Source organism: Engraulis encrasicolus, chromosome 22 (assembly GCF_034702125.1).
Source record: "Engraulis encrasicolus isolate BLACKSEA-1 chromosome 22, IST_EnEncr_1.0, whole genome shotgun sequence".
Taxonomy (NCBI): Eukaryota; Metazoa; Chordata; class Actinopteri; order Clupeiformes; family Engraulidae; genus Engraulis; species Engraulis encrasicolus.
In genome coordinates, this window is record NC_085878.1 from 12,157,143 (window position 1) to 12,177,878 (window position 20,736).

The 20,736-nt window shown below is 40.1% G+C and overlaps 2 protein-coding genes across 2 annotated transcripts; both read left to right on the top strand.

The window, feature by feature from the left end:
* Positions 1-4,523: 4,523 nt before the first annotated feature.
* On the top strand, positions 4,524-10,670 carry znf408 (zinc finger protein 408). Its single transcript, XM_063188580.1, has 5 exons — positions 4,524-4,611; positions 5,327-5,534; positions 5,648-5,715; positions 6,092-6,369; positions 7,975-10,670. The coding sequence occupies exons 2-5, from the start codon at positions 5,349-5,351 to the stop codon at positions 9,828-9,830; spliced, it is 2,388 nt and encodes a 795-aa protein (XP_063044650.1). The 5' UTR covers positions 4,524-4,611; positions 5,327-5,348; the 3' UTR covers positions 9,831-10,670.
* A 127-nt stretch (positions 10,671-10,797) lies between these two features.
* f2 (coagulation factor II (thrombin)) lies at positions 10,798-20,102 on the top strand. Its single transcript, XM_063188581.1, has 14 exons — positions 10,798-10,957; positions 11,106-11,266; positions 11,395-11,419; positions 11,790-11,855; positions 11,946-12,057; positions 12,569-12,702; positions 13,854-14,162; positions 16,396-16,506; positions 16,799-16,925; positions 17,414-17,581; positions 17,780-17,953; positions 18,253-18,431; positions 19,376-19,446; positions 19,764-20,102. The coding sequence occupies exons 1-14, from the start codon at positions 10,885-10,887 to the stop codon at positions 19,911-19,913; spliced, it is 1,860 nt and encodes a 619-aa protein (XP_063044651.1). The 5' UTR covers positions 10,798-10,884; the 3' UTR covers positions 19,914-20,102.
* Positions 20,103-20,736: the final 634 nt, after the last annotated feature.

Below are 20,736 nucleotides of genomic sequence, written 5' to 3' on the forward strand. Positions count from 1 at the left end.
GAGACACTTAATTATTTTGCTGCAGGAAATATGCATACTCACAGGAAGTATTGTGCATGTACAGTATGTACAGTGAGTATGTGCAATTATAATGTGCTTTCTGTGTTGGAATAGTTGCAGCATTGATACGTATGCGGTACATTACATGGTATTGTTTGAAATGAACTGTCAATAGAGATATTGAGATCACTGTCTGTCAGTGTCCTGAAGATGTTTATTCAAAAACTTAGATACATGTCAATTATTGATGTGCCCTTGGTCTGTTCTGGATACAATATGTGTAAAGTGTAAAGGAGAGTGTGTCTGAGTTCAGTAGAAGAGGCTACTTCTCTCTCGTCTCCACTAGTTTATGAATCCCAATCTTTCTCTGCAGTTCTCTGTTCGGCGCTTGATGGCAAAATACAATTTGTAATGGCAAGAACCAACAAACTGCTATGAATTAGAAAGCCTTGCTGTCACCATATATGGACGCTTGATTGTACCTATAGGGTCAAGATGTACAACAGATTATCTGTGTCTGTCTTTTTAAAATCACTGGACTGTAGGCCAGCAAGCCCCAAAACCTCAACATTAAAATCAATGACAGTATTCTGACATAAATGACTATAACTTTGTTCTAGAAAGTGTCTTCTCATGATGAATCCTGCCGCTTCTTTGGCATATTGGGTTATGTTTTATCTCATTTCCGAAAGCGTCCGTCTTCCCTTCCACCTTTCCTCCTGCCTTCATCCCTAGCCCCTGGGTCCTCCATTGACTATAGGTGCCTTGAGGATAGAGAACTCAGGGGAAATAACCACACATGAGCCATACTGTACAGCCTCCACCATCTCACAACAAGCGCCAAAAACTGTCAACGTTATTTGTGGGTGGTGTGTTTTGACATGTTCCCAGAGAGGACGTGTCATCTGCATCATCACAGACCTACTCCGCCACAATGACAACAACAATGAAAAAGACCACCATTCCACAAACACTTCTTTCTCCCCTTCTCGACACAATTAGAGAAATGAAGCATCCTCGATGTCACAGAGACTTGGCCGGGCTCTTCATCCATAAGAGCAGAGGGTGGAGGAAAAGCCATTAGTCGAGTTGCAAAATCAAACCGGTGGGGCATGGTAGTTCTATTTCCAAATTAAGTATTGAAATGTCACAAGGGATGGGGGGTTAGAAGGGATGATTTTGACTTTTTTTCAGAAATGGAGACTGCCATCCCCCCATCCCCCCATCCCTACAACTCGACTACTGGGAAGGACAAGGGAGGAATCATAATGAGGAGACCCACGCACCCCATCTTCTCTTGGCAGCACACTAGCGTCATCATAAAACATGCCTTAATAAGCAGCACTTACTAATGATGATAATCCCTTCCTCCATCAGTACATTTTTTTTTGCACAGGCCAATGCATTTAACGGCATGCTTCACAGAAGTGGCTCTATGTATGTGGCCAATAAACTGTCCTTGTATCCTTGAAACTTCTTGTGATGCATTGCTTTTACTGGAGTTTTTTTTAAAAAAAGCTACTTTTTAATGAACATCTGTCTTTGGCTTGGAGTAGACTAGACGTCACAAGTTGTTTTCTTTTTAATATAAAACCAAGCATGTGCAGTCAAGGGTTGGTATTTTTTTCCCCAGTTTCCCGGTTCATTGATTTTAATAAAACATCTTCGTGCAAAAAGCATGGGTGATTTCTTGCAGGTTTAATAATGTACTATCATTGATTTGAGATTGTAAAAATCTGTTCTGTTCAATTCTGAATCAGAATCAAGAGTAGCTCAGAAAGCTGGCTCTGTTACATTACATCCAAATAAAAACACACCTGTCTCATTATTTCATGCCTGCAGTGCATGTAATAATGACCTCTAATGACCTCCAATGATCAAATATTCTGCTGGATTCATTATCATATCTCTCTTCATGCGGGTAGATAGTCCTCACAGCCACAATGATATGCCTCTTCCGAAAGAAAGCCCAACTGGGAAACTCCAACTCCCATTGTCATTGTGACACAGCACTCCACAGCACACAAGTGCACACTGCACACGGCACACAACGAAATTGCATGTATGCCTCACCCGTGCAAGGAGCATCCCCGAATGGCACCTGATATATTCCATATATTATTAACCAATAAATTCCCATTTCAAATATGGCATTATAAGTCAAGACAAAACACACCATAATTACACACTTAACCCATTTTAGCCTAAGCCCTTTTTGGGAAAAGGTGCCCTCTCCCTATTCAAACCTAAATATCTCAGTCTCCGAAGCACATAGAAACATTAGACAAGTTACATTTAAAAGCTAGAACCTTAATTTTGTACTATGTATTAATTCAGCTCTATCATACCCACATTTGTAATAAAACAGCTCAAATCCCAAGAACCCGAATGCAGCGTATATGTCGCTCCAGGACACAATGGGTTAAAATAACTTAAAATGTCAGCTCTAAATTTCATTCTTGCTATTTAGTGCTATTCAATTATGGTATGCTTTCTACCATACCAATTAAATTCACATTCCAAGACCAAGATGTAGCCTATGGAATACATATAGGCTAGCCTATGTGTGCTGCAGTACTTCAACACCAAAATAATTCTGAATTACATAGATACAATTTGACAAATTTATATGATCTTATAAACATGTGGAAAAAATAACAAATAGTGGATTTTTCTGTCTGAGCATCTCAACCGAAGACCGCAGACGCTTTGCTCCTGTCCCCACCCTGCAGGGAACAACAAGCTCCAGCAGTCATACAGACCTGTCGATCAAGCAAGAAAACTAGGCAATTCCCTTGGGGCCCCAGCTGAAAGGGGGCCCCTATAATGACTGGTTCAATCGGAATCTCACTTGAGGGGGGCCCTCCGAAGTAGTTTGAAGAAAAGAAAAGGGTCTGAAGTCTGTCTTTGCCTAGGACCCCCAGTACCTTGCAGCGGTCCTGCATAGTGAGGGCTGTTGCCGAGCAGCCTGTTATGTAACAGGAGCCCTCCTGCCTGCTCTCCTGTCAGGAGCTGTGCCTAAGGAAGAAGGGGAACCAACATGCTACCAAGGTCACAGGCACTGAGAGAAGCGTAAAATATGATCACTGACGTATGCAGATTCGCTGCCCAAATGGGGTGTCGTGTTAGTGAAGTATACAGTATGTTCATAACATTTTCATATCTATATTCAATATAATCATTGTCATGGATAACCTCTCATGTATTTCTTTCAATAAATTAAAGTCAGTGTTGGGTGACCTTTCTTCAGCAAATACAATTGTATTTCCTGCATGTTTCGTTTTGTCAAGCAATGCAAACCATCTGTGGGATAATAAATGACCTGTTCAAAGGGCACATATGGTGGACACAAACCTCACAATTTAATCAATTACAAACATCAAGCCAGTTACACTTTATTCATTAAATGAGTAATATGGAACAATTGTAACTTTTGAAACGATTATGACACCCAAATCTGCAGTGAGTCTTAAGTCAAGGACTTCCCTCTACAATGGTCCACAGTCCACATGTAAGTTATGGATCAAATACTGTATTATACTGGACAGAGCTGTGTATGGGAGCTTAGCTGTTGAATTATGTTTAGGCCTAACTCATCATGACAGAACATCAGTCTCCAGATGTAGCAAGCTGTCATATCAGGAGGAAAGGAGGAAGTGAAGTGACCTTTGCATTGCCTTTTTGGGATGCTACCTTTGTAAGATACGACCTTTACAAAGCTGGCTTGAGGACAACAATCGGACAAACCTTTGGAATGAATATATAGGAAGCAAAACACACAAACCTTGCAGCATTCCATGATTATACTGTTTTCAAACTAAACGAAATGATTTGTAATGCTTTACTCCAGGCCAAAACAATGTGTTTATGACAACAACAACAACAACTACAATAATAATAATTACAATGATAATAATAATAACAATAATAATTATTATTATTATTATTATTATTATTATTGTTGTTATTTTATTATTATTTGTTTTCATCTAGGAATACCAGGGATAGGCCTACATAGCCTAGGCTATGATTTTGATAACTGAATGAACCACTTCATATTAACATAACGAAACGAGACATTATCTAAGTTTAGAAAATCGCCAGCCAATACTTTGCAAATTGTCCAAGTTTTAGACTCAGGTGATTATTATATCATCGTAATGCAATACTGTACATTTTATTCAAATCCCTTGGGTCTGTATCAACCTGTGTTGTATCCAGCAAAGCCCTGTAGGTGGGGCACTTTCCAAATTTACTGATTGCGCCACTGGAGCTTTCCAAAATACACTCCGTTGATAAAACGCCAATGCAACATTGTTCCGCGTCAGATACCGAAAGAGTTTTGTGCTGTACAATGTTGCAACAGTAAGAACTTTACATCCATACATATTCGCATGTTATCAGCGATATATATGAATGTGGAAAGAATACATTTTAGCTGCCCACCTACAACGAGCAATTAATTCCAGGGGAAGTGTAATACTGCGACACATTGTAACCACAAACTTCCGGAAATATTGATGGTGGAGAAAGATGACATACCCGGAGTTTTCACTGGAATAACATCGCTGAGCTTCAACTGGCCAAGGCATTGAGGAAACATATCCCTGAGTTGGTTCAGAATTTATTATCCTTACGTCGTTGTTAGACTGAGTATGGAGCTGAACAGATTAAACAATTGCTCGTGTAAATGCAGTCGAGCCCGTGTATGATTCCAACACTAGAGCAGCATCAACATGGGCTAATTTAATATGTATTTTTTTGTAGACAAAGAGCTTTTGCTTCACCAGCACTATGCCTTTTAGAGATTAGGTAGTTCTAGTCCTAGCTAATTCACATGCCCTACCTGTCAAGTAGAATAGTCAACGAAAAACATTGGTTGATGATCTATTTTCAACTATGCCCACGCTAATTTAATCATAGGGCCTGTATTTCCAACAAAGCCTTTTAACTACTATTGTGGTGGGTTAGTGAACAAGAAATGTGCCAATCAACCCTTGTGCGCTCATGGTTAATCGCCTCATGAACACAGGGAGAGAGGGGTGTGTTTCACCAACACCAGTAGCCTGCCTAACCCTGTTGCATCTTTAATTAGACATGCATTTTTGTGTGTAAAAACAAAACTGAAGTGTCATTTCCCCCCCCCCCCCCCATTACCAATTTACCAACACACACACACACACACACACACACACACACACACACACACACACACACACACACACACACACACACACACACACACACACACACACAGAGGCTACACTCTTGTATTAGGCTATATCTTGTACGTGGTTCGCTCATTCCACTTTTCAATGTACTTCAGGTGCAGAGGACCAGTCCACTACATGAAGAAGTCAGAGTTGAACCCAGAATCCCTCCACGGTGTTTTGAGTGCTGTTCCTCGTGGTCTGACTCTGGGCCCATCTCTGGCGAATGACGGTCAGTTTGGGCTGTGGTGTGTGGGCCAACCACTACAAAGAGGCACAGTCCTGCGCCTGGAAGAGGAAGACAATGCTGAGGACAACACAGAGGTGGGCTGTCAAGAATAATCTGTCATTATTTTGAATTACTCTGAAATGAAATGACAACTCTTGTATTTAATGTCCTTATTTTATAATTTCCCCCTGTATTTCGTCCATACCAGAAACTTGGAGAAGACACTTGTTTAAGTTCTTCCAGGCTGCAGCTGTCAGACCGCTTGTACTGGTTGAGGTGTGTATCCATGGGTTCTAAATTTTGGGGAACTGGTATACATGGGTTCTAAATTTTGTTTATAACCTGACTGCGCGAATCTAGCTGCGCACAACTCAACCTCTGATTGTTGGAAAGCGCTGTCGGTCAAAAAATTAGCTCACGTGGTTGGCTGCCAGTGTCTTGCCCCTCCTCATAACATCATGTTGATAAACACTGAGAACCCATGTATAGTTGGTGTACCAATAGTTGAAGCAGCTACAGCTTTTTCACTATCAGATATAATGTCCCACCTCTATCTCACTTTTGGTCATTTACCATTTTCTTTTCTGCTTCACTGTAAATTAATTTAGAATCCCATCACTTTTTTGAATGTTCTGCTATCGATCTATTCCAGGTTTGCTTGCAATGCACAATGCAAGGAGGAGCAGAACATTGAGGTGCATGAAGTCAATGGAAAACTGTGCCTGCAGGCCTGTGCGAATGTCAGCCCAGGCACTGAGCTGCGGTTTTGGCTAGAGGAGAATGAGAATGAGGACGTTGTGGAATCAGGCACGTGTGTGGACAGGTCAGCGCTCGGACCAGAAGAACACAGCCAGGAGGAAGCACACTCCATATTAGGAGATGAGGAACAGCCGCCTCTGAACAGCAAAGAGCAGGAAGAGTTATCTCCAGGTACAGTATGATACACATTGGTTACTTGGTATAAAACAAATGGTTACACAATATACTGTATTAAAATAGTCATTTCAAAACACATGATATAGAGCAAGCTTCCTTAGTTACCTTAAACTAGCTTCAAAGACTATCTAAGGGTGCCCAATACTAAATGTAATCCCTAATGTGTTCCAAAGATGTTTTTTCCAAATGAAGTCATCAGCTAAAAAATGGTTTCTTCTGTCCATTGAAAGATAAATGATTGTAATGGCAATGCTTATCTTGCTGGTGTCTAGGATACAAGAGGACTTTTGACCTGAGTACTAATGTCTGTTTGAACGGCTCAGATATTGATTAGAAACCTGGTTTTGATTTTGGAACACCAGCTGCAAAATCTACAACTGGAGTGGAGAGGGTAGAACAAAAGCCACCCAGATATTACGTTTATCCATTTTAATGTTAGTTGATAAATGTAGAAACTGTGCCATGCCATTTTAATTAATCTATAAATGTATGCACATGGGTGGTTGATGTTTAAGGGCGTAATGCAAAAAAAAAAAAAAGTTTTTCAAATTCCTGAAAAAAATGATGGATAAAAATTGGAAAAAATAGAAAAAAATAAAGCACTTGGTCTGTGGAATTTCACCTTATTTTTGCCATTTTTGGGAAAATGTGTCCCGCATCAACACATTGCATAGGCATGTCACACCGCAGGAAAATGGAGTCACACCACAGGGAATTCACTGCATTATGGCCATTTTAATCCTTTTGTATACATAACTGACATCTGAGCTCATGCTAACTTGATACTGATATTGTGTTTAATCTTAATATGTGTTTTCATTTATAAAAAACTTTATTTCCTTCTATAAGACCAGTCACACCACAGGACACCATAAAATGAACCTAAGCATTGCGTGACAGAAAGATTGCAATATGAAGACATATTAAGAGGTTAAGAGTCACCTTAAACTTCCACAGCACTCTCCAATAACTGAGGTACTGACTGGTTAGGAGCCAGTCTTTCAGACCCTTGTAGTTGGCCTTGCAGCTGCCCATTCACAAACATTGACATACATGTCACCCCACAGGACGCAATTTGTGTTACGAAATTGAACTTGTAGTTAATATTACTGTCTTGAGTTTTTTTCACATTCACATATCTTAATATAAAGTTAATATTTATGCAACCATGCCAAATGCTTCATACATTATTCAAAATGTTGTTGGTTAATTTATATATATGTTATATTCCAGGTTTCATTAATGTTACAGTCACACCGCAGGATATTTGACATATAAACCTTTACATACATCTTAACAAAAATGTTTCTTCTCATCTAAGACTAATATGAAACATAATGTACCACATCTTCTTTCATTGACATTTGTTTTTTAAAGGAAAAATAACAGTTTTGTGGGTTTTTAACCAATGTTACGAAAAATCAAGGCGTCACGTCTCCCACCCACATATAGGTATATGCCCAATCAACAATTAATAAACCATTCTTATTAGCCAACAGATCTATCAGACACCGTAAATAGTGGCCTCTACATTACATTACATTGGCATCTATGGCATTGGCTTGACGTTCTTCAATATGTGCTTTTCATGCCCAACAGAGAATGAGGGCCTGACTGGGGACGATAGATCCACGGCATCACTTCCTCTGAAGAGCCCCAAAGTCTCACCCGCACCGGGAAATGAAAAGAAAGACACCGGCAAGGTTCCAGTACGAACAAGTAAACTTCATAGCAGACGGAAAAGGACACCACTACCTACCAAACAGACCTGTCACTCAAAAGAAGATGAACAAGGCATTTCAGAAAGTAACACTACAGATGGTGTCAATACACAAATTGTTGAAGCACCCTCCTTGAACTCTAATCCGCTATCTGAACTTACCACAGCAGAAAAAAGTCAGACTCAGACTGTAAGATCCAGCTCCCGCCTTGCGTCAAAGCCAAGGAAGGTCCACACACTTGTCAGTCGTATCCACAAGCGCTTGCATGAACGCAAGGTAAGGACCCTGCAGCAACAAGTGAAAGAGGAATTGTCTGAAAATCGCACAGACAATGGAAATGCTGCACAGGAGGCAGGTTCGAAAACCGACGATGAGTTGAAGGAAGACACAAAGACAGATTCTCAGATATCAAACCCCAACCCGTCCCAGCTTAACGTGCGGGAGAGAAGATACAAATGCGACCAGTGTGACAAGAGCTTCTTTCAGCTCTGCCACCTGAAGAAGCACAAGTTCACCCATTCGGACCTGAAACCCTACTTATGCACGGAGTGTGGCAAAAACTACAGCTCTCAGGAGAGTTTCCGCGCCCACCTCCTGATGCACAGAGGCGAGAGGCCTTACAAGTGCCAACAGTGTGACAAGCGCTATGGCTTAAAACGAGACCTCAAGGAGCACGAGGTCTTGCACACTGGGGAGAAACCGTTTGTTTGTGACATTTGCGGCAAGGCCTTTGCTCGCCGCCCCTCCCTCCGCATCCACAGAGAGGCACACAGGGCCAAGGAGCTGAACGTCCAGCCTCCGAAGATCAAGTGTCCAGAGTGTGACAAGGAGTTGGCCAACTCGGGCTCTCTGAGGAACCACATGCGGCTTCACACGGGCGAGCGCCCGTACCCGTGCCCGCACTGTGGCAAGACGTTCCGCCAACGTGGTAACCTGCTGGGCCACCTGCGCATTCACACGGGCGAAAAGCCTTACAAGTGCGACTACTGCGAGCAGTGCTTCTCACAAGTGCCCGAGCTTCGGCGACACCTCATCTCCCACACTGGGGAGGTGTACCTCTGCACCGTTTGTGGAAAGGCGCTGAGGGACCCCCACACACTTCGGGCCCACGAACGGCTACACACCGGCGACAGGCCTCACAAGTGCAGCGTTTGCGGCAAGGCCTACACCATGGCCACCAAGCTGAGGAGACACATGAAGTCACATCTGGACGAGAAGCCTTACAAGTGCCAGGACTGTGGCGCGGGCTACACTCTCATGCAGAGCCTCATCCGTCACCAGCTCTCTCACAAGAATAAACTGGACGAAACACTGGAGGAGGCTCAGGAGACCAGTCACGCAGCCCCGGTTAGAGGACGACCTCGAAAGAAAGCACAGAGGTGTGTCATGAACACGTGGGGCATGGACGCTGAGAAAGCCTGTGATGGCCCAACACTGATGTACGTCCAGGCTGTTCAGGAGCTGGCGGTGGTTCCTCACACTGAGGAGGTGATTCTCAGTTCTGGGGACTTCCACGAGGGCATGGTTCTGATGGAGAATGGGACTGAGCAAGGTGCCAGCAGAATCCAGATAAATGAGGATGTCATTGAGATAATTGTGTCTGAGTCGCCACCAAAATGCGTAATGCTACAAGATCAACAATACCAGGAAGTACATAGTAATATTGTGATTCTACAGGAAGAGGATGCACTCCATTCTGTGGCTGAAACTATTGAAATAGAATCAGGATTGTAATATAAAAGTGTATTCCATGTAAGGGTGCAAAGATATGTCCATTCCTCCTAGCAGATAAGATATACCATTGTTTTTTGTAAAGTTAGTATTTATGAAGGTACAAGTTGTGAAGTTGTGGTTTACTCTCTGATACTCCCTGATCCTTTCAGCTGTGATTGAAGTGAGTTGAATGCCAATATTGACATTGGTGAGTTGAACCTTGTAACTTCAGAGTGAAATGTCTCCTGTAAAGCGCATAATGGAATTGACTCAATGAAGAAAAGAATGCAAAGGCTTAAATTACACAATATATACAACATATACAAATATTTTGTCTAAGGTTTGACTGATTGTTCCTGTTGCTATTTTGGATTTAGACAAACACAGTTTTACGCAATTTTACAGACAGACCCAGATTACTGTACATTGTGGACTTTTTTCGCTACTGTGCTCATTTTGCTGTCATAAATTCTGGATCTTAATTCCCAGTTTCATGCCGATGTTTTTCTACCAATTGCGTCTGCAGTTCTGATACGTACTGAACTGAGTCATGCACTACCAGCCATGAGTTTTTCAATATTTGGCAACAAATATTTAGATGTCCAGGACAAGTCAATGACCAACCATTCAGTTAACGCTTTGATGACTAAGCTGAGTAAATGGCTAGTTTTTCGTGTTAAAGTGAAGACATGTAAACCAGTACCAGTAATGTGTTGTGATGGATAATACTAAATACTGCAAAGAGTCAGCTGGAAACCGGTTTGAAAACTCCTTGCTGATGTTAAAACATTTTTATGATTAAATGGATTTGTTGATTAAATTTGAAAATTTCTGAAACAATAAACAGATGACATCACATCAGTATTAATATTCAATGTTGTTTGTTGCCTAATTAGTCTTCACTCATCTCAATGATGCCTCAGGTCATGAAGCTCTAGAAGTTAAATATTAACCAATCAGCAGCCTCTCTCTGTATGTGAGTGGAGAGGCTGCATGTAAGCATTGGGACGCGAAGGGGTTCAGGGTCTTATGGTGGTTTGGGAGAGTTCTCCTTGTTCGTCAACCACATTTCAAAATGGCTGGAGTGCCAGTATGCCTGCTCCTTTACCTCTTCGCCAGCTCCGTGCTTCAAGTCATGGGCCGAGATGGTAAGACACAAAATCCTAAAACATTCATATGGATATTCCTAAGCAAAGAAAACTTTTAGTATTACTAACTTTTGACATGAAATTTATTGGGAAATAGCAGATGTTGACACAGCAGAAATTTGGCTTTCTTTTTTGTTGTTGTTGTCAGTCTTTCTCAACTCCCAAAGAGCCTCTGAAGTTTTTATTAGACAGAGGCGAGCAAATTCTTTCTTGGAGGAGATGAAGCCAGGGAACCTGGAGCGCGAGTGTCTGGAGGAGATATGCGATCATGAGGAGGCTCGAGAAGTCTTTGAGCAACCCGATCCAACGGTGAGACAACAGAAAACATCACTTTATCTTCAGTTATTTCTGTTGGAATGTGTTGTTGAGATAATACAAGATAATACTATGACTAATGAATTGATATGGTCTTTGACCCTTTTCCCCTTTGCATTTAGGCTGTCTTTTGGTGGAAGTACCTGGGTAAGCTGTTTGTTGAAATTATATCAATTATTTGATTTATTATTAAGGTGATCTGAATATGGAATAGTGTAAAGATAAGTAAAACTATACAATTAAGTAAAACTGTATAAAATAATACAATACAAAGTAAAATACAACATGGACATTGTATGTATTAGTGCTAATAGATGTGTCTCTAAAATAAAGTGTTACCCATGTATTTATATAGCGCAGTATCACAACTATTCCCAGAACAGTGTTTTGTTTGTTGATTTTGATTTATTACTCAATATTTCTCAGTAATACAATCAGTAATACAATCTTGCAATTTCCAAATCCTGCAACACCACCAATACATGGATTTACCAAAGGTGCTGTGGATATTTCACAGGTTGTAAGGGCACAACATTGGCAAGAGATGAGGCATCAATAAGCACTCTCAGAACATGCCTGAATGGTAAATAAAGTCATTTTAAAAGTCATTTTCACTTCTATTAACAATTACACCCAAATAGTTTACTGAAGAAATACTATGTTTTATGTGCAGAAACGGGTGATTGCGCCAATGGGCTTGGAGAGTCATACAGTTCTGCCGTAGCTTACACTTCCAGTGGAAAAATATGTCAGTATTGGAGCAGCAACTTTCCTCACAAAATAACGTATGTACAAGCACTTCATACCAGTTTTGACCAGAGATGTACAGTATGAAGTAGGTGTAGATATTGACTTCATCTGTTATACTTGATTTGTTATTTTATTTGATTTGTTATTATTTTATGGAACTGAAATGTATTTTTTTAACTTGTGCTGCCAGTTGGCCAGGACGCTCTTGTAAAAGAGATTTTTCATTTCAACGGTTTATTTTTTCTAGTAAAATAAAGGTCAAATAAAATAAATAAATAAAAAAGTACTGTTACAGGTGTAATTACAACACTAGTAGTATGGTGTTACATGCTAGTAGCATGATATTACATAGTTTCAATTATGTAACACTATAGTACTGGTTTTGTAATTATATCCGTAGCAGCTGTACCTCTACTGAATACACCTCTTGTATTTACTCATTTATAAATTGTTCAGACGAAGGTCTCACAAAACTTCACTTATCGTTTGTATGTTGCCAAATAGAGTGCATTCATCTTTGTGTCCTCTCCACTCGTTTTTTTGCAGGGAATTCAATGCTTCCCTTGATTCCACATTAGAGGTAAACTATTGCCGAAATCCTGACCAGAGTCCAGAGGGACCCTGGTGCTTCACACGTGACCCAGATGTGAGAAGAGAGGGCTGTGGTGTCCCCAGCTGTGGTACGCACGCACGCACGCGCGCACACACACACACACACACACAAAATTAACTTATTTTTATTTTTGTTCATGGTATGCAGAATCTACACACAAAATCAGTTCACCTTTTTACTTTTTACCTTTTCTTGAAGGTCCAGTGTAATTTTAGTAATTTATTTCCTATAATTATGCTGCCTATTCACTACAGTATGTAAACACAGACAATTTGTTTGATTTGAAGTCACAGAATTAGGAAAAAATGTGTTTGTCTTTACATAATATATGTAAACTTCTGATTGGTTTCAACTGTATATACTTTCATAACTAATATTTAACTAGTACTTACGGGTCTGCTCAAAGTACAGTGCGTTTTGCAGCCAACAGTATCTATGACTGGTAATTCAAAATGGCAGACATTGAGAAGCTCCAGTCATTCATGTGTGAAATTTGCAATTCGCAGTTTGCAATTTGCAAGTCATTGTAAATATTTCGAAATGGATGGAGCCACAGAATATTTGTGAATAGGCAGCACAAATTCTGAATTCTGAAAATTTCATATGATACCTTGAACCATGACATCACGATATTGACTAGTGTGACAAGTGTTTGTACAGTATGCTCTTAAAGTGATACTGCATCATTTTTAGAAATAAGCTCATATTAAACCTCCCCTTGAGTTAAATTATGGAGTTTTACCTTTCTCCTGTACTACCAGTTAGCCACCAGCTTGTCTCATAGGACTCAATGTTAGCTGCTTGCATGGAGGTAACATTTGCACTGCCAGAAGTACAGGAGAAAGGTAGAACCCAATCATGTAACTGAAGGACAGGTATAAAATAAGCTTATTTTCAAAAATGGGACATTATCACTTTAAGACCACAATTTATGGATTGGTGTGTGACAAATTCACAATCACACAAAACACATATAATCAGGGCTCTAAATTAACACCAGCCAACCACTCAAATACTGGTGAAATTTCAGTGTGGCTGGTAGAAAAGACCAACTTACAAGCCACTTTGACCCATTAATGAGTGTGTGTTCGGCTAATAAGATTAACATGTACCAACCATTTTGGCTGAGCCCTGCATATAATGTACAATGTATAATGTATGTAATAAGTATGGAATGGTTATTTCTAAATGTTATTTATGTTACTTTTTTGACAACAGAGGGAGCATTCACTCAAGCCCCTGTTCCCAAAAAAGTGGAAGAGGCTGTGACTTACACCAATAAAGCCAACTGCCTGCCTGATGCTGGCAAAGGTTATACAGGAACTCAATCTGTCACTGTACAAGGTCACACATGTCTGCCCTGGACTTCACCTAAAGCAGTCAAACTGTCCAAAGACAAAGAATTCCTGAAGGAAGTTAAACTCGAGGGAAATTACTGCCGAAATCCTGATGGCGACCCTGAAGGACTGTGGTGCTATGTCGATTACCCCAACAAAACCATGGACTATTGTGACCTGGAGTTGTGTGGTAAGAAGATGACTAACTATTTATCTATACTACATTATGTATATTGGGCTTTTATTATGACAGGACAGTGGAAGAGTGAGATAGGAAATGGCCCAGGCTTTGAACTTGGGTCCCTCTGCATTTGCATGCATTTGGGCTGTGCATCACAAACCCCTTCAGACCAGTGTCTGGTGTGGCAAGTACATGGTTAAGTTGGCATTAGAAAGGAATAGTCACCAACCTGTTTTAACACTTTCAAACCTGTCTGTGCCAACTGTGTGTCTCATTAACATACTCGCTGTGTGGCGTGTGAGCCATCCTGTGATCACACCAAAACACTAAGAAACACTTTTTTAAAAAGTATGTTTTGGGGGCTTTTTGGGCCTTAATTTCGACAGGACAGTGTGAGAGGAGACCGGAAACGAGCAGAAGAGAGACACGGGTAGGGCTGGGAAATGACCCCGGCGGGACTCGAAATGGGGAAACTTGCATCCCCATAGGGAGGTTGATGGTTTTATCAGGTGGTGCACAGACAATTTTTTACAAGTGAATGTTAAAAAGACAAAAGAAATGGTGATAGATTTTAGCAAAAAGCCAATGTCCATCTCCCCATCTAAGATCAACGGCGAACAGATTGAGAGGGTCGCATCATATAAGTACCTAGGGATTGAGATGGATGACAGAATGTCTTTTAATCAATGTGCACAAAACAAATGTAAGAAGTTGCAACAGAGAATGTTCTTTTTAAGGAAGCTCAAAGATTTTAAACTAGAGTGCAGTATTCTTCAATTATTTTACCAATCACTTTTACAAAGTATTTTATCATTTGGACTTATCTGTGTCTATGGCAATATGTATGTGCAGGACCACAAAAAATTGCAGCGCATCATCAAATCGGCCAGCAGAGTGATTGGTGTTGACCAGACATCTGCAGTTGAGTTGTACAATGAGCTTATTTTAAGAAAGATGGACCAAATTTTAACTGACCCTACACATCCCCTTTACCCAAAGTTTTTAAAGAGTACTAGGTTAAATGACAGACTCCTGCAAAGAACAATCAGGACAGTAAGATACCAAAAGTCATTTGTACCCACAGCGATCAGGCTATATAACAGCAAGCCCAAAGCAACTTCAGCACTTTAGTTCTCTCACTTGCCCTAATTTATTTATTTAATGCATTTTTACACAGCACTGTTTTTACTTCTATTGTTTTTACCTATTGTTATTGTTATTTCATTTTACATCAAATGTTCTTATCCCTTATTTATTTTAATGTGGTATGTCCAGCGTCTACTGTCTATGTGTTGTAGTATGTCCTGAGGAGATGTGAAATGTTGACCACTTGAGTTTCCCCCTGAGGGATAATAAAGTTTACCTTGACCTTGACCTTGACCTTGACATGGGCATGCAAGCCCAAATGTGGGGGGCTTATCACGCCCGAAACACCACACACTTTTTAATCCAAAAGAAGTAGATAGAATAGATTGATAGCGTCTGTTGTTCATGATGTTGATGACAAAGTGCTGGTAGGATTTTGGAAACTTTATCTTAATGTTGAAAAAACAAACTACTTTGTACAGTAGTGTGTTGACTTGGAGTGTGGAGCTGATATTGAGTCAGAAACAGTGTTGCCAGAGGGATGTTGAAATGTTGAACTATCGTTCCAAAACCTCAAAATTATTGCTTTTAATAATAATAATAATAATACTTTCGTTTTATATAGCGCCTTTCAAAACACCCAAGGACGCTTTTAGGGGGAAAATATCACCATTACCAAAGCAAATGGTTTGGAATGTTTTTCTCACATTATTGATCACACAGAAGACAAAATGATGGTACACATACGATAATTATCACACATCTTGCAACACTGGTCAGTAGTGATACAGTGTAGGCTACTGTATTGCATACATATTGTTATCTGTCTGTTGTGGCGAGGCTGCAAATTTGACTGATATTTGTGAAGAAGGGCCTCGCTAAATAACTTCATTACCTTAGAATGGGATTCCTCCAACTTTGTTGCTTCAGTAAACATGTAGCACAGTGCACTTAATCATCAAGACAGGACATTTTTCTGCCTTGTACATTAGGATACAAGGCAGTGTTCTATAAAATGTGTTCTTCATACAGTGTCATTTTTGTAAGCATCAAGTGTGTTCACTTCTTTCAAATATGGTTAATAGTTTTCAATGTCATTCAAGAAATACTTCCACAAATGTCAAAAACATGTAACCTTTTGTTTATCGTTGATCAGAGGATGTTCTTGAATCTGATTTGGATATCACCCAAATACGGGAGAGGACTGTAAGGCCTGGTCCTAAAAAGCCTTTCTTCAGCCCTCGCAGTTTTGGCACAGGAGAGATGGGTATGTACAAGTCAACAAATGTACTGAACAATCATCCGTGATGAAGACATAAAAGAGATTAGTCACACTCATTGTGAGTCAAAATCATACATTATCCAAATGACAGATGATTACTTTTATTACTTTGGGACTTATTTATGTTGTTATTCAAGATGCAAATCACAGTCTGTGTGTAGACAAACAACTGTCATTTTTTATGTACCAAAAGACATCTATTGATAAACAATGTAAACAAAGACTCCTTCTCTTGGGAGAGTTTTCTTAATATCGAGTGTTCTTAATGCTCTTACAGTGTGTGGAAAGCGGCCCCTGTTCGAAGACGCGAGAAAAGCTGATGATGGCGAGGTGGAGCTGTTTGAATCTTACCGTGAACAGAGAATCGTAAAAGGAATAGATGCCGAAATTGGAAGCGCACCATGGTAAAAAGAAAAAAAATCATCATGGGTGAAAACACATTTGGCCCCTCTAGGATGTAAAGAGTAGGGCAGAATAGAATACAATAGAATAGAATTGAATTGAATTGAATAGAATGCCCTTACTGTCACTACAAGTGACATGCAAGCTATACATATGAACAATGAGATTGAAAGCATCTCATTGAGCAGTATAGCAAACTGTAATGTTTGCTATGTTTCAGTTACTGTAGTTAATGTTTCAGTTACTGTAACTGTAACTGAAATGTCTTTTCACAACGCAGAAATGTAGAAAATGTTATCAGTCATGACATCAATGCTGTCCTTCAACCCAATCACGGAGTAGTCTTGTACTGCAATGCATAACATTAGTCCATAAGCGTACAGTGTCATTACCTATTTATGTGGAGCTGTTTGACTTATTATGTTTAATTGCTCAACCTATTTATTGACTTGTATATGAGTAATGACATTGTTCCATGTTTTGCTGACAGGCAGGTGATGCTGTACAAGCGTGATCCGCAAGAGCTGCTATGTGGGGCTAGTTTGATCAGTAACGAGTGGGTGCTCACCGCGGCTCACTGTATCCTCTACCCACCCTGGAACAAGAACTTCACCATCAATGATATTCTTGTTCGAATAGGCAAGCACTCTCGCTCAAAGTAAGCCCATTTCCTGTAAAGTTAGCTGTTATCTGGTCTCTGGTCAAAAAGGCTGCAGATTCGAGTTGCTATTGAATTGTCTATCTTGGATGCAGTCTTATTTCACTTTATCTGGGATTAAGTCCTGTCTGTCTATTTTGTCATTGAGTCACAGTTGTTCTGCATGGTTTGTTGTTCACTTTTTTTTACATTATTCAGGTATGAGAGAGGCATTGAGAAGATTGCTGCCCTTGATAAAATTATTGTCCATCCCAAGTACAACTGGAGAGAAAATCTCAACCGAGACATTGCTCTGTTACATATGAGGAGGCCTATTGACTTCACAGATAGAATTCATCCAATTTGCCTCCCCACCAGACAGGTGGCCTCAGAGTGAGTGGAATATTCCAGAATTTTCCCAGACTTTAGAGGTTAAGAAAAAAGGTTCTGAAAAACGTTTAAATCTATCTATATTTGCATTGCCCTTACACACTGTGCCATAAATTGGATGCACCCTTATGTATGGGGACTGGGGATCGAATCTGGAATGGATCATGTCCCAACCCGGCATCTCTCTCTCCCACTCATTTCCTGTCACCATCTTGACTGTCGTTTCTAAATAAAGACAAAATATTTAAATATATATTTTAAATACATTATGGAAATAATATGTTTTCTCTATTCCTTTCTAGTTTAATGAATGTTGGATTTAAGGGTCGTGTAACAGGTTGGGGTAATCTATTTGAGACCTGGTCCTCCACTCCAAAAGCACACCCATCCGTTCTCCAGCAGATCCAGCTGCCTATCGCTGATCAGGAGACTTGTCGGAAGTCTACTAATATTCGCATCACTGACAACATGTTTTGTGCCGGTAAGATGCCCAAATTATTTTTGTTACAGCACATATCACAACACGGTGCATATCTAATAATAATTGCTCTTTCACATATCATTGGAGACAGATTTAATATCTGTTTTAATGTATTGGCCTGCTGTTAATGCTTAACGGTAGTGGTGAGTGTTCACTAATTTCTTTTGTTCGATTTTTACATTGTGGGAAGTTCTCTCCTTTCAGTTCAACTGTAAATAACCTGTCCTACTGTATATTTTACAAAATTGGATTCCTAATTATTTCATATTCTACAATAATTAGCTGGCATTTTTCCATGGCATCTTTTTTTAAACTATGTCATTGCCACCTAATCCAGGCGGCCGTTGTAAAATAAAATCATCAGGAGCCGCTCAAATTGGAACTGCTCAGGATGCCTGTTCAGACTTTTTCACTGTGATGTAAGACGACTTCCATTTTGAAGCGAAGCAAATACTGTATATGTACCACTATCAGTTTCAGGCAGAAAACAGTGGCATCTATGTAATGTGTTTTTATACCATCAGATGAAAGAGACTTTAACATGCTTCGAATGCATTGAAATGTTCAGAGTTTGAAGGTGTCTGACGGCACACGAAAAAGGCCCATCCTAACCAAAGGACTGCCACATGGCAGCCTCATAAAAGGAGGCCCAGCATGTTCCATATGCATTATTTCACTTTTTTAACCCCCTGAAAACTGCCAAATTTGCAGATCATAAGCATTTTTCTTTACTCATTGTTTCTCAACACTGATTGCTTAGTACCTTTCACAATGATAAACATATTCTATGTCTGCTGCACATCCATAATGCATTGTCACACTGGAGAAACTATCCATGATGCACTATCACACTGGGTTATCAAACATCAGACATCCATAAATGCACTGTCACCCTGGGTTAAATGCAAAAACATTTGATTGAAATGTTCTTGTTGATTTTCCAGGATTTGATCCTAAAGAAAGTAACAGAGGTGATGCTTGTGAGGGTGACAGTGGCGGTCCCTTTGTCATGAAGGTAAGCTGTACTATGTTTAACATCATACAATTACACGCTGCTCCACCAGTGGAACTCTGCACTAGTCATCAAAAGACTTAAGTACCACTTGGCCATTGTCTTGGCCATTGTCATCTGGTGATAGGACATTTGTAACAGGGGCTTTGTCTAAAGAGTTTAAACATTTCTAGATTGCCCCTGGTCAGGCGACCGATAAGTAAACTCAGGAGAGCTTTAATAAATGGCAAAGCTGCCTCAGTTTGAGATTTCTTGATGCATAAAAGTTTTTCTTTTCTCATAAATCCCTGAAGAAATGATTGCTCTCTTGTCCTCTGCAGAGTCCAACTGATGAGCGCTGGTATCAGATTGGAATTGTGTCCTGGGGTGAGGGCTGTGACCGGGATGGAAAGTACGGGTTCTACACTCATCTTTTCCGCATGAGAAGGTGGATGAGGAAGGTCATTGAAGACGCAGATGATGATGAATAATGGGTTGTTTAGCGCCACTGCCACATGCCTTCCAAATGTTATCATTGTGGAGGTGTGTCAGAGAGAGAGAGAGAAAGAGGCAGCAGTTGTTCATTCACTCTGCTCGACAAAAGTGATGGATCACTTTTATCTGGAACATTTGCAAATCGCTACTTGGAATTGAAATAAAAAATAAATGAAATGAAATTATCTCAGTTGGTCACACTAGCATACTTTAATAAAGAGCTTATACCAATGCCTGAAACAATAATAATACATTTCCATGTTTCTTAAGATGGTTTGTGTTTTTCCAAATGATCACGTTTGGATCTTTTTTTGGATCAATGGTTTTCAAACTTTTTGTGTGAAGTACCACCCGAGAAAGTATTGAGCCCTCCGAGTACCACCTTGACAACCAACATTAGAATATCGCAGCAAAGGCCTTCCATATTCACTTTTGCCAGTCAATACAGGAGAGGTTCATAACGGCATCAACAGCTACGGTCACATTCAGTGCAAATTTGTTTTTAAATGTCTTGCTTGCATTGTATTATTCTGCATTGTGTTTTCAGATTCATACAGTTCAATATTAGGCCTACAAAATGTAAGACCAAAGAGACATTTTAGACAGCAACAACTTGATCAGGCTTCAGATGAATGCACAAAAAATGAATTCTTCCAAGCACCACCAGAGATGTCTAAAGTACCACCAGTGGTATGCGTACCACAGTTTGAGCACCACTGTTTTAAGCCATAATAGCATACTGATATCTTTTTTATTAGGCATGGGTGAGATTTGCTTGGCCAAAAGAAAGATGGTGCTCAGGGTTCGCATTACTGTGTA